Source organism: Strigops habroptila, chromosome 11, assembly GCF_004027225.2.
Source record: "Strigops habroptila isolate Jane chromosome 11, bStrHab1.2.pri, whole genome shotgun sequence".
NCBI lineage: Eukaryota > Metazoa > Chordata > Aves > Psittaciformes > Psittacidae > Strigops > Strigops habroptila.
Window position 1 is genome coordinate 39,046,635 of NC_046360.1, and position 14,725 is coordinate 39,061,359.

Here is a 14,725-nt window from a genome sequence, read left to right on the forward strand (position 1 = left end):
CTCAGTCCTTCTAGTCCTTCTAGTAGGTCGGAACTCATGCAGAGTTTAAATCTCTTTTAATGTAACATTTCTCAACTGAGGATATAAAAGCATGCTGTCAAGCCAGAATAGGAGTCTCACATTCGTTTACCTGTAGCCTAAAGTTGGAGCAACACCACAACAGAATTTCCTCAGGACAAGGTAACAAATGGCTTGTCACAGAGTTTTTCTGTGACTTACTTATTGTTCCATAAATTACCCTCCATGCTAACATTCATCCAGTCAGCACTGTGACACCTGCGCAACACTGACCACATGATGACTCCCAGTTTAACCAGGGCTGTGCATAACCAGTAAATTCACCACAACATACTGTCCACGTGAGTATCTAGGAGGCAAGGGTAGAAAATCTATGCAAATACAAACCTTTCAGTGAAAACCAGATGAAAGCTATATTCCATGTGCTATTACTAGTAGCAACTAGGACTCCAGCAGCCAGGTGGGGAAAAGGTAAAAAGGCAGGCAGATTTTATTGCTAACATTAAGAGAATACTCTGTGAAATAGACTATTGTGAAGTCTCGTATTTGCCTGATGATTCTGCTCTCTCCTGAGTGTGCAAAGGTTTATATGGGAAAACAGGACTTCCTCTGCTACTTGTCAGTGCTAGTACTTAAAGCTTGTTTCTAACCGCAAGAAAAGATTTTCAGGATTCTGGCATAACATGCTACTGGGTTTCTTGAACAGCAAACTCCATTTCCTTTATTTATTTTAGAAGTCATCTATTTCTTTAAAAAGCAGTTCATTCTTTTATTACTGTTGATTAAGGATAACAGCATGGTGCACACCGTTGTCACGACAGGACTGGTTAGCATCCCAAGATTTTATTAACCGTTAACGATTACTTTGCTTTAATTGCCCATTGGAGGATTTTCCTCTGTCTAGCTTTTTGCCCCATAGTATATAGTGGTGGGCTGCGACTCTCGGGTCTCATCAGCCGCAGCTTGATACAGTGAAATTATGACAAATATATAAAAGCTTGCTAAGCAAGACACACATATTCATGAAGAAAGAAAGAGTTTGCAGTTGCTGCTCTCTCCTTTGCCACATCTACACCGGAGACCTGAGTGTGGCTGTATGAATGGTATGAACAGAACTAGCATCAGTACTAGTGGTTTCACACATCCTCCTGCTTCACACTGCACCCTGCTCCCTGCAGCAGTGAGGACTGGGCGATGATACATGGTGATCTCGCAGCCCCTCAGGAATCTGTGGTAGAAGAGATCAACTGCTACAACCCCCAAGAGAGTTCCTGTAAGTCCTTAGGCTTCAGACCCACTTCCTGTTTGCCAGAGAACTTCGGAATAGTTGGGATCTCCAGACATCAATAGGGGAGCAAATATTCCTATTCTACACTGCTCCATGCACACACACAGTCCCCAAAACAACAGTTGATAAACACAGAGAAAGAAGAATACATCTGCTCTTTAATTTTTTCTGATACTACTTCCTCCCCCCCTTCTTTTTATAATCCCCTCTGTTGCGATGGAAACCCAGCAATAATAGAGGGCAGTGCAAGTTTTCTAACCTATAGTGTCCAACTTTATTGATCCCAACAAGTTTATCTATGCCCTGCCAGACTGCAGGCATCCATCCGTAATGCACTCTCTGTCTAAAAGCTTCTACCACGTGTTTGTCTTTTCTGAATGTTTTAAAGGGTAGTTCATTATGAACCCTGTGGTGTTCTATTCAAGTCTGTGTTAAAACGTCCCCCGAGCATCAGCGGAGCAGCCTGAATGTGTGCTGGGGCTGCATTTTCCAAGCTCTGACACCAAAGCCTCCTGTACTCCAGCCCCGCCAGTTAGAGCACTGAACAGTCTCCCATTTGATAGCAGCTTCCTGTGCTCCACTTGCAACACAAGCAGCCTTTGTAGAGAAATTCCTGGGAGGGTGAGATAAGAGACAGTGTCTGAGTTGCTAAGGCCTGTGGTTGGGGGACAGTTAGGGAGCCTGCCCATGTCAGCAGCCAATATTGTGCTGCAAAGAGGCCCCAGCATCCTTGTAAATAGAGACTGGACTCAGGAAACAGGCACACAGCAAACATCCTGCCAGGAAACACCAGGTTCAACAATACCATCAGCCTGCACAAAACAGCCAGCTCAAGTAACCTTGTGATACACACAACATACACCCACAGAAACATATGCACATCAAAAGCCCTTAAATGTGTCCCCTACACACTCATGCCTGTATGGGCTTTGCACAGACATAGAGTGCTCCTTATGGGCATACGTTAGAGTATAAGCACGCACAGCACCAAAGCACACCCTGAACACACAGACCAAGTAGGAGTCCGGGACACAGCCAATTTTTGTGGCATATTGCAACTACAACTTTAGTTTGGTGGGCTCTTCTCCTGGATGTGTCAGGGATAAATTCTCAGGGTTATCCTTCAGTGTATGCTTCTCCACTGAAATTCTCTCCAGGTCCTGAGCTTGATTTACCTTCAGTCAGAGGAAGTTCACTGCTAAGAAATTCAGGAAATGCTGTTCATGTAAAAATCTAGTTTGGATACTTGGCTAGCCAAGGCAAATCCACTTGTTTCATCCAAAGCTACACCAGCCTCCACCTGTGCACGTGCTTCTCGTGAGCCCTGTGAGTGGCAGCTCACGTGCGAAGGATCAAAAAAAGAAAAGCCAGTTCTGAAGGAGTTGTTTTATTACTACATTGGGACAAATTCCCACTGGGGATCTGCCAGTGGCTGCAGAGGGTTATCATATGGTCCTTAGAAGAAAAGGGCTTTAAGTAAATGTGGTTTTTAAGAGACGGTGTTTAGGAGAGTATTCTAGTCTTTGGGGTTTGGGGTTTGGGGTTTTTTTAATCACACAGTGTCCCTAGGCATCAGAACCAAGACAGCACATGGGCTGGGCTAGATGCATTGCCAGAGGGAAGGATATGTTCATGCAGGCCTTGGCTGTTCCAAAAAGGTGTTGGCAGTGATTGGCAAGGCCTTAAGACTGATGCAGTAAAGATACTACATGTCAAGATGAAAATACATTGGCATAACTATGCAATAGTTGTCTTAATGTATCCACAGGCTAAACGTATCCACATAAAGCTATGCATGAGTGGTAGTGGCATGAGTGGTGGTGGCACAACAGAGAATCCACAGCATTAGCAGTCACAAGCAGATAATGCAAAACCATTGAGGTGTTAATGCAGGAATTACCATATTCCGCAGTGACTGGCCTTCCTGCAATTTTGCCATACCCCTGAGGAGCTTCAGGGGAGAGGAGACTGAGTAAAAAAATCACTGAACCCAAGGGCAGATATTTGCCAATAAGTTTGCAACTGTTTCCAAAATCAAATCACCCCCACCACAACAGGAGACATAATACAGGAAGCCTGAAGTGGTTGCAACTTTTGTGTGTTAAAGCAGGAAAGAAGCCAGTTTTATGTGCCTCTTGTTCTTGAAAGTGGCTACTAGGGTTTAGTCTAGCTCCACCACTTTGCATGACAGCATGTTTTGTCACAGTTTGCCTTTCTGAAAGAAAGAAAGAAGGAAACGCTGTTTCTGAATACTGAGAGCATCTATTAACAACAGAGCACTGGCTACTGCAGTGTCTCCAGCTGCCAAGAGACACTTCTCTCTTTGCGGTTAACATCTGGGTTTGAGCAGCTGATCTCTCCCCAGGAATCAAAACCAGTTTCTAATCTAGAAAGTGCCAGAAACTCAGTTCTGTGCTGTCTTTGTTCCTGTATTACTTTCAGCCTCTTGTGACCTTTAAGCTGATAGAACTGTTTTGGACTACTTGAAATTTATCCCAGTTTATCCCAAGTTTAAATTAATTTCATCTCAATGTTTTTTACCAACCAGATTTCTGATCTTCCTTTTAAATTCTCTATATCAGTTATAATAACTAGGTTTCTGACATTTCAGTATTTGCCACAGGTAGTGGATTATGATGGCAGTTACAAACACACCAGGAGACAAATAATAACTTCTCATAATTTGGTCCCAGCTTTAGCCACAGCTCCAGGATGTTTTTGTAATACTAGAAGAGGTGAGTGTTTGAGAAGAGAGATCAGCAAGGAAGCAAGTACCATCTGTTAGGAAGTGCTCATCGGTAGGCTTCAGAGTTACTACTGCCAAGATCACTATTTCTTAGAACTAGCTCCTGGAGATTCTGGCATGGCCGCTTTCCCTACAGCCCTGTTAGCAACAAAAACTGACTCAGCACATCTCTGCTGGTGGTTAAATGTCTTGCAGCATGAAAGTTTTCTGCCAGGGTTCAGGGCTGCACACAAGTGCAGGAGGAAATACGAGACAGTAAAAATGCAAAAGCAGTCTTACCAAGAACAAGTGCCGAGGGTGTCTGTGTTTGCCGGAGACTTTCGTCAGAGTTCCCTCTTTAACAAAGATCTGAAGGAGAAAACAGCAGACTGTAATCCTGAGACTTCTCATTCTGAATCTTACTGAGAAAAGAGAATATTGCTGCTGGGGAAAGAGCTACTTTCACTGCTTCCATCAGCACAGGAAGAGGTAGATAGCTCAACACTTGCTTCTAGCCTTACTCATCTTTGCCTGGGTTAGCCCTGCTGCAGTTAATGGCTTGCACGTGTATCAGTGCTGAATTGGATGGAAATCCACTTGTCTCAGCCCATTGCTTCTGCACTGTGGACAGTGCTTGGAGGTGACTGTCATAGATTGCAAAGCTGACATGTAATGGGCTTCAGAAAATAACTCTTTTCCTTAAAAATCCACTAAAATAGACAGACCAAAAAGAAAACCTGAAACCTTGGGTTTCAGCACTGTACATCCACATAACTATGCCTGCCTACAAAATCTGTACATATTTGCAAACACAATACTTTCTTGGTCCACGCTTTTACTATGTATGTAGATAGGACTATGTATGTAAGCAGCTAAACCAACATACTATAACTTGATTGCAGTAACATTTGAAAAGGTCTAGAATAACTGAACTATATCAGTGGATTAACAGTCATCTCCTCTTTCTGGATGGAGAACAGAATCTGGTGTAGTTTTCCACTCTGTAACAGTTTATAGTCAGAGAGACCAATCCTGCAAATTCTGTATGCTGGGCTTTGCAGAATTTGTTTACGCATTACCTGGCAAGGACAGGTGAGAATACTGATGTCAGAGAAAAAAATAGAGGTTGACTGCAGAACCTTTGGCTGATGGAGGTTCTTACACTCTGAGTATGCATGCCTTGAAAATTGCTTCATGACTTTTGCTAAAGATACTGGTCAACTGAAGGGAAAGTCAGAGTTGCAGAACTCAAGAAAGAAATCTTTTGAAGTGTAGAGGCAGGCTGGAGCTGAGGAGATGACAGGTTTAAAACCCAGGAGAAGAAATGTGTGTTTGATGTGGATGGCAAGACACAGCTATGCGCTCTCCCCCATTTGTGTTCATGTGTGGCTTCTAAACAATGTCTTGCATTAAGAGCAGCACTGGGGAATGGTGGGAATAAAAATTTGAAAACAAGTAATTTCCCCTGATTTAAGGCTCTTACCCAGCCAAATAAAACTCCGAGTCTTTCCAGGCTGCAAGAGATTCCTGCTAATGTTGCAACCTTTTAACAGGAGTATATAGGGAGAAAAACAGCAGCTCCATCCAAACACACTACACATGGGGTGGCTGAGGACAGCTGGAGAGGAAAGTGAAAGGCTGCTCTGTGTAGAGGCAGGGCCAGTACACATCTTTCCCAGCCTAAGGCTCTCAGCACGCCTCTGTGCACTGCCAGCATGATGGCTTTTTACACAAAGCAGAGCTCTGACTCTTACCACAGTAGCTCAGCAAACACCACCTGTAGATGTCTGAAATCTGGCCATCCACATGCCAGAGATACAGCTGGCTGGAAACAATGCCCTTTTCAGCAGAGTGCTGAAAATCACTCACCCTTCCTGGCTGGAGGAGACCGCTCTGCCCTCTCACACTCTGCTCAATGTGTACCAGCTTCTGCAGGTTTTCCTGGGGGAGAGAAAGAGTGCTTAGGAAACCACATGGTGGCAACCCTTCCCTCACCTCTCCTTACCACTTTATTTCCTTGAAAGTGATATTGCAGAATTCAGTTTCAGAGAGAACTGAGCCCAGGGATTTTATGCCCAGAAAGTCATCTTCCAGCCTTACAGGTTTTATAAAACCTCATCACCTGCATTCACATCTGCTGTGGCCTTCGACAGTCCTCTTACCTCTGATACCTCAGTTCACCTTCAAAAAGGCTTGCTAACTCCATGCTGTATTTACACATTGGCCTCTTTGCTGACTTTGTTGCTCTGGGAACTAATAAGCTGGAAGCAGGGACACAGTACAGTATCCACTCCAAAGGCCTGTGCATTAGTTGCATGACATGGATAATCCGGAGGTTTATATTCTGTGATAAGGGATTAATGGTTTTGCAATAGGGGATTTAGAAGGTTAACTAGTAAGCAGGCAATGAAGCTGCATCTCTCTGTTGATGATTTTGCTTTGCAAAAGTCAGGAAGTTCATTACCATACTATTAACTGCCTACCTGGTCTTAAAGCACAGTCAGTGGGCGCTGGCATGTGTGATGAACTTGTCTATGAAGTTGGTAAATAAGATTAATCTAGCTAAGCCTGTGCTGTCATAAAACCCCATGGTATTGGATAAATATACAAAGGAGGAAAAAGGGACATCTGTACCTTTGCAATATTGCTAGAACTTTTTCAGATCTCCTTCTAGTTAGCAGGTGAGGCTGCTAAAACCAAGGCTCATACATGTGGTTTTATCTGGCCAGAAGAGTAGAATGGGCTGCCCAGCAGCAATAAGTCACCACTGGAATATGCCTAAAACCCAAGAGTCTCTTGTCTAAGTTAGCCATTGTATCCTAAACCCTCAGTTGCACACCCAGATAAAGTACAGCCTGAGGACCATATCTGATACAGCTTCATGACCTTGCAGCCTTTGAGTACAGTTTTCTGCTATGACAGATAATGATCTGTTTTCTTATGCTCCTCTGACTGGCATTAAGATACCCCTGGGCTTTGTTAGACTTGATTAGATCATACAGTATATCTGCCTGATACAAATCAGTGCTTTCTGCAGAATCAGCTAATTGCTAATGCTATCACAGATGTGAGAAGGAGCATATCCTGCCAGCATGCTGGTCTGTCAAGGCTGATTTACCTTGGGTTTCAGGTAACACCATTAATGTACCTATCGCAGCTCGCTTTTCCAGGTAAGTCTGAAATGCCTCCGCATGTTACTGCCCTGGTAAAATATAACACTTCTTTAACATGATGCTAAGTTTAGTCCTTAACCAGTAACCATGTATCAAACAGATGGAAACACCTACACGCCTTGAACAGCACAGGACTGCATTATGACCATGCGATATAACTGGTAGTTGACACATTTTCAAGAATTACAGCCATCAAGTGTCTATTTTGCAATGCAGGAAGTAACAAATGGAAATTTTTAGGTCACTTTGAAAATACTATAGGCCAGCAAAATGGAAACAGAATGTATAAACTAATAGGACAGGAAATACCAGGGACCAGGACAGCTGACATTTGCAAAAGACATTTGCAAAGGTCTTTCCCATCACTAAAGGGTATTTTAGCCCTAGCAAAACTTGTCACATTGATAGCTTCCACAATGGAAACCTGTCCTTCAGCCGCAGAAAAAGCAATGCCCTCCTGTGAGCATTGCTCTCACAGCCAATGCTAGCATTGGGGTTTCTACAAGAGGGAGAAGAGAAGTTGCTGCAGCTCAGATACACCTCAGCTTTTCTTAGGACTGCTGGCAGAGGTGCCTGTTGTAATGCTGACGTTTGCAGTGTGGACACATGTTCACCAGGAAATGGACAGAGTTGTCCAACTAATTTCCCATAGGAAGTCAAACAGCCATCACATGTGAGGGACAGTGATTTATCTGGGAATTTGGGCAGCTGAGGGGGCGTATAATGTCTTTACAGTTCCCATAAATTCCTTTTTTATATAGTTTTCTTCATTCTCCTTAAAACTATCATCATTCTCCTTTCAAATATCCTTCTGAGGGTATTTGATCCTTAAGCTATGATTAAAAAACGAAAGCAAAGCTCTGTCCGGCTGGTACTGCAGATGTGGGTGGCTGAAATCCTCTGGCCATTTTAGCAGTGAACTGCAGCCTCCATCCTGTTATCATTATGTCCGTGTAGGAGGAACACCTCCCCCAAGGAATTCACCAGCTGTTAATAGCAACAACGATTTGTAGCTCTGGGCATCTCAGGGCCTCTAACAGATTGTAGAAGTTCAGAAAGCAATACAAGCCCTGCTTAGTTCAAGTAGTGAATGTCTCCTAGAGTTACAGATAGACAATGCTATGTGGTGATGGTATGCCTTACTCCTCTGCGCAACTGAAAATTGTGAATAGTATTTTCTTACTTGATGAAAATGCCATGGAGATAGTTAATATCATCATGTGTCTGAAAATCCTGAGTTAATAGTTGCCAGGGAAAAACTGCAGGAGTGTTACTCTCATAAATCAAACCAGCTAATCATGAATCACTGATATTCTGCAGAAAATGTACAGTGTAATTCAATGCTCCTGTCAGATTCTAGGAGTGTAGTTTGATGAGTTGATAAGTGGCAGCAGAAATCTTCCTCTTTCCAGGTACATGCCAAGTCTAAATTACTGCTTAGAACTTCAACCAGATAGATGACAAGTTCTTAACGCTGTCTCTCGAGTGGCATTGTTCAGTCTGTTCTGGAAGTAGAGCAACTTCTTAAGTTCTTTGCATTTTTTAAAAATCTGAGAGAAAGAAAAGAACTGATTGTGGCTTTTGTGGATGGTTAAAATCACTGCAACACAGCAAATGTGATTTTGGCCACTTAGGTATACTGCTAACTTCAGAAAAGCATTCATACAGGTCTCCCATAAATCTGAGTGAAATCTAAGGAAGCAGAGGTGCCAAAAAAAGTTGTGTGACCTTGATCTGTTAGGAACTGAGCTCTTACAGTTCTCAATCTCTAATACAGGTATCCCTAAAGCTCTGAGATAATTGTGGAAACTTTTCTTGAGATCTCAGGTTCATGATGAAATATGCATTATTTTCATACAAAGAATGCTTAATAATGGAAAAGTAGGATTATAAATTCTTTGCCTGAGGGCAAAGGAAGTCAGAATAAACCCTGTTGAAAACTTTCCTCGGTAAGTCTGTAGTTTCAGAGTCATTCTGTAGAGAGCCCAGATGACATTTTTCTTTATGATAAAACTCTATACGTCCTCCCGCAATCTACATCTGTTTGTTTGTCTTGGTATCAGAACAGCAATTATGTAGTAATTAACTACTAATTATTGCTGTCAGTGCTGAACATCATTCAGAATTAGTCTGTAGTTCCGTCGTCGTTTCCATGTACTTGCTTTTCTGACATGCTTTTTTCTTTTTTCTTTCCTTCTCCTGCTTCACCATTACATTTGGCTGTAATGCAACTACCATTTCATCTGCAAATACCTCCGTCCCAACTTTTGCCGCCATCCTATCTAGTACAATGGCTATGACAAAACAGTTTGTGCTGATACCCAAAGTATCTTCAAATAAAGCTGAGCGTAAGGAATCGAGGAGATCAGCACACCTGATAGCTTATACTCAGCAAAGGTGCTCAGGCTGTCTGCTTGCTGAAGCAGAGTGTGCTGCCTTGTTTACACACGATTCATGTTTGGAACTTCTCCTCAGCAATCAGGAGCAATAAAAAAAGTGCTGTCTTTAAAATGAAGGTTTGAAGGTTTTGGGTTGTCGCAGAGCCACAGCAATGCAGCAAATGGGCTGATGTTATTGTATGAAGGGGGAATGTGTTCTGAGGTAGATGTGCCAGGATAGGGTTGGGGGTGGAAAAGCTTGGAGCAGAAAAGCAGAAATGGACTTAAAGCAAATAAACAGGTTCAAGCTTTTTTACGTTTGCACTGAGTGAAAATGAAGATCTGAATTTTAAGGTTTGACCTTAAAAACCTTGAACTTCAGAATGCTCAAAATCTTGGATCAGTCGTCATGGCTTGAGATCATCTCTGCAGAAAACCAGAAACCCACTGGTTGGACCTTATGCTGCTCTGTGGTAATTTTGCCACTGGCTTCAGAAGCAGCAGGTTCAGAGCCTTGGTCTCAATTTCCAGCTATCAGTTGGGGAAGGAAGCAGATCCATGAAGACAGGTTTCTCTATTCAGGAACTAGTAAGGGGTTTTTTAACTACAATTATCCCTTTCTGATACAAATATTAGAAAGCTCGGGTTTTGTCTATCACTGGCCATGAGAAGATCATCACTGAATGTGGTGTTCCGAAACAGTCCATAAACACACAAGCTCCATTTTTGACCTTGGCACGCGTATCAGAGACATGGCTTTTAAACCTGAGCAGCAGAGATTTCCGGATGTGAGCAAAAGTTAACCTTCTTGGCTCTTGGGTTCATTTGATGCAAGCAGAGTGCTTCCACTTCTCTGAAGGGAGCATGAAAGCTCCAGTTTTAACAGATGAGGGGCACCTTGAGGTTTGAAACTCTTTCTTTCTTACCTCCCAAGCTGTTGCAAAAAACATCCTTCATCTAGTTTTTAGCATGTCACAATCTGAATTCACTGCCTCACTCAGTGCTTCCATTCCCCTGCAGTCAGAGGGCAAATGCATTGAAGGGAATATGCTGAGCCAGCAGTGCTGTAGTGACCTCCAGCCTAGTTGTAGCGACATCCCTAACAATTCCTGTGCATTCATTCTTTTAACCTAAAATCCTACTTGAAAACAAGTTCTTAATAAGAAGGTTACTACTTAGTTTCTTCCCTTTGTCTGCAATGATGTTGTGATGTCTTCAACACTTCATATCTAAAACTGTCCTAGGCTAGAAACAGAACCATGAAAATTCCCATCTCTCACTTCATTGCTCCGTGTACCATTCCAGCAACCCCAAGAGGGAAAAAATTTTGTGCCACTTCCTATGGTGACTTACATCTTGCACAGGGGCACTGCAGGGCACAGACCCACTTCATATCTGCAATACTGTAAACCAGATCTGTATAAGCCCTTGAGTATCACCCTGGAGGAGGCTTCAGAATTTAGCAGAGATATGTATTCACTTCAGCAGATATGCACAAAAGACACTATCAATGAGGAGAGCGTGTGTCATGGCAGCACTCACCGCTTGGAGCATGCTGTCATTGGCTCGGTCTGTGATTTCAGAAACGATGAATAAGGCAGCTGGGGGACGAAGCAAAGCAAACACCATAAATCACATAAAAGAGTAGGAAAATAACACAAATCCCTTCTGTTTGCAAGGGCATCGTTTTAAAAAAAAAAGGAAACAACATCCCCAACAGCAGGTGCTTTAACTTCTTTGGCACCTTTAGAATGCAATTGCCCGACAAATTTCAGATATGGCACAATGCTGTCAGTTCCACTTCTCTTTTACCATTCTCTTGTGTGAAACTCTGCAATCATACTTGTGCTGACCAAGAAAGCTCATGAGGTCCCTTTTTAAGCACTTAGCATGCCACAAAATCTTCTTGTGATGTTTTCTAGTTGCAAGATTTTTGACAATTGGAGCTTATAGTAGGGAGACATTAATGTAACCTGCCTTTAGCCATCCAAAAGCATGGCAGTCTGAGGTGATCTCTTTCCCCTGACTGCCAAGGGAGAGGAGGAGAGGACAGGTCATCCATTCCTGATGGAAGTGTGTATGAAGTGGTGATACGAATTAACACCTGGCTTCTCCTCTGGCAAATGACCTGGGCCAGGGCATGACTGACGGCCCTAAGAGTAGTGGCATAACATGGCTCAGATCTTTGTCTCAAATCTCTTCCCCTGTAGAACAGGGCATCCTATCCATTTCTGGGTGTCATCTGGGAGCATGCTTGCCATTGTTTGATAACCACAAAATAGATAGGCAATTGCGGCCACAGGGCTTGAGCATCTGCCCTGGCCTTGTTTAAACTACTGGTATGGGTGTAGTCCCACAGTCAATGACTAAATCGTGCATGAGATGACTCTTGGGCAGAAAAGAGTGACCTTCAGTCAGCCACAGACCTTATTACTGTGAGTTGGTTTGGATTTATACTCAGTGTAACACAGGTGAACTGGTTTCATTAATACAATGTTATTCCTATTTAGTCCAACCTGGAAAATACTCCTAATGAGGCCACAGCTAAACCTTGCTTTGACTTCAGTGGGAGTAAGAGACTTCTATTTTATCCATCTTACGTATGGAAAGGATGGTGTTAGCAGCTGAACATCTGGATTTGTTCTTGATTGTGCAGAACTGATTTTTATGCAATGTCTTTCAAGTTTACTTAGGCTTACAGAGTCAGAATACAGATACACAATTAAAACTTCCCGGGGTTTCTCCCAGCAGGCACACCACAATGAACCAGGTGGAGCCATCCCAACTGACTTTACAAAGACCAGGCCAAATATGGATGGAGCCAAAAAGGACCAGGATTTCCCCAATGACTGAGCTACTACTGAACTACATCTGCACTATGCTTGTATAGATGATTATTTCTTGTACAAGTTCATCATGCCAAAACCACAGGAAGCCCACGTTTCAATGAAAAAAAGATGGGGTTCTTGCCCTAAATAATTTGTCTAAATTAGTGATCAGTTCTTACAGATCTTATAGCTAACCTATTAACACAAAATCTTAAAAATATCCTCTTCCATATACTGTCAGTATAGGTCCTATACCTCTTCAGAAGCAGAGTTAGCAAAACAGAATACTTGCTCTACTCATTTCATTTTACCTTGTGTGGCTTCATACTCTGTAGAATCAGGGCAAAGATTGTTCAAGTAATCTGTAGAAAATAATCAAACACACAGAGACATCCAGTAATCAGAATACAGATCCACATAATTTATATTGTTATTAGCTAAAACATAATCTATCTTAATCATAGAATCCCAGACTGGTTTGGGTTGAAGGGACCTTAAAGCTCCTCCAGTTCCAACCCCCTGCCACAGGCAGGGACACCTTCCACTAGACCAGGTTGCTCCAAGTCCCATCCAGTGTGGCCTTGTCTTCTCATCTATCTACTTCTCATCTATTGACTTCTGAGCTGACTTTACAAATGGCTGATCACGACTGCTTCAGCAAGGAAAGATTAGGGGTCCAACCTCCATCCTCCCACCTGCACAAGTACTGGTGAATTCTTGAGGAACAAGCCAGAATGCAGATGACGAATTCAGGCTCCTAAACTCTGCATCCAAGCACTGGGCCTCTGTGCTGAGAATGGTGCGGTGCATTCTCTTGAATATCCTATCCATACATCTTTCTCTTTCTAGTGCTGTGTCCTCCCTGGCATCATGAAATCTACCTGGCTTTTATGTGCTATTCAGGAAAGCATCTACCTGTACTCAGGCAGGAAGGGGTTGTGTGGTGTTACCAGACAATATTTAGCATTCCTTTTCACAGCTGTAAGCTTTGTCCTTGGCTGTGGACATTTAACTGAGTAGGCAACTCGACTTGGCTGAAGTGCAGTAATTGGCAACCAATATCCTCATAAAATACCCTTCCTTCTCTGGTAGAAACTGTTATGGCCACATAAGTAGACTTGCACATTTGAAATTTTTTACGTTGTCTAGGGAATCTGAAGGACTGCACAGTTTCAGACCCACTCTGTCCTAGGAGGCAAAGAGGGGCTTAGTTTCCTGAGGTGAAGAATTGAAGCAGTAAACCTGTTTCCTGGAATATCTTACTCCAGCAGACCTTACTACATACAAAAGCTTTAATTTTCCCAGTTAGTGCCAGTACCAGGGACAAGGAGGAGCTCAAGTTGCTTCAAGCATAGATGGAATCCAGTCACTGGAGCTGCACTGAAACCCTTCCAGCTCTCTCACAAAATACCATGCTTGATGTTTGCAAGCAAACCTCTGTTGAGGTTTACTTTGTGGACCACAGAGATGGGCAGAGACAATGGAGCATAGTGGAGCTGTTTCTGACAGGGACACGTCAAGTCCTTTTTCATAGATGCAGTATTTGTGTGCCCGCGCTAAATCCACTGTAAGGCTGGTGTGAGCCTGCGAGGTACTGCCTGGAGAAGGGCTTCAATAGAGACACGCCCAAGGAGGGAACAAGTCAGGCAGAACAAAAGTCCTGCTTTTGACATTCAGTGTTTGTTTGTATTGCTCATACTAAAAAAGCAAAAGCAGCTGTGAATAATGAGTTGCATCCGTGATCAAAGCATCTGGAGCAAGATGAAACTGCTGCTAATCTGCTGTGAGTAAAAATTTCATATGGTCACTTTGTTCTGCTGCATTTTATAGGAGTCCCTTCTAATATGCTGTGCCCTTTGTTGGCTGCTGAGTATGGGCAGGGTTTATGGCTTCCTTTTTACTGTCCCACACATAACTCATCTTCACCCACACATGTACGTACTCCCAAAGCATATCTTCATCTTTATGTCTACGGATCCTTGCTCTTTTGGGTTCTGACCTGACTAAATCACTTAACAACACTGAGACTCATTGCTACATTTCACCATTTCTTTCCCCAAGACATGTTCATCAGTCACACATCTAAACTTCACAGTTCTTTCTAGGGGCCACATCTTGCTTCAGAAAGCTTGCTCCCCTCACAGGCTCAGGCTTGCTAGTTTTGCTGTGGCTTGCAGAGAACGAGCCACCAGAGGGAACACAACCCCCTCAGAGAGACTCCAGGTGGGATGTTAGAGATGGTCCTGAATGTGAAGGGAAGGTGTTACTGTAAATGTAAAGTCTGTAAATGTACTGTTAATGTAGGTTTGGATCTC

General features: G+C 43.0%; 1 protein-coding gene and 1 long non-coding RNA gene across 5 annotated transcripts in view; one reads left to right on the forward strand and one right to left on the reverse strand.

Moving 5' to 3' along the window:
- LOC115614112 overlaps window positions 1–14,725 on the forward strand; it is a 136,348-nt gene that overhangs the window by 19,880 nt on the left and 101,743 nt on the right. The window lies entirely within an intron of this gene.
- Window positions 1–14,725, reverse strand: part of FGD5 (FYVE, RhoGEF and PH domain containing 5) — a 91,440-nt gene that overhangs the window by 17,156 nt on the left and 59,559 nt on the right. For 2 of the 3 annotated variants that reach the window (XM_030500426.1, XM_030500425.1), the window contains exons 9-12: window positions 12,722–12,772; window positions 11,125–11,183; window positions 5,901–5,972; window positions 4,332–4,400 (exon numbers count right to left, since the gene is read on the reverse strand). In XM_030500426.1, coding sequence (XP_030356286.1) covers window positions 4,332–4,400; window positions 5,901–5,972; window positions 11,125–11,183; window positions 12,722–12,772 — 251 coding nt within the window. Of the gene's footprint in view, window positions 1–1,499; window positions 1,920–4,331; window positions 4,401–5,900; window positions 5,973–11,124; window positions 11,184–12,721; window positions 12,773–14,725 lie in introns of those variants that run through there. The other variant, XM_030500427.1, reaches the window with a different exon arrangement.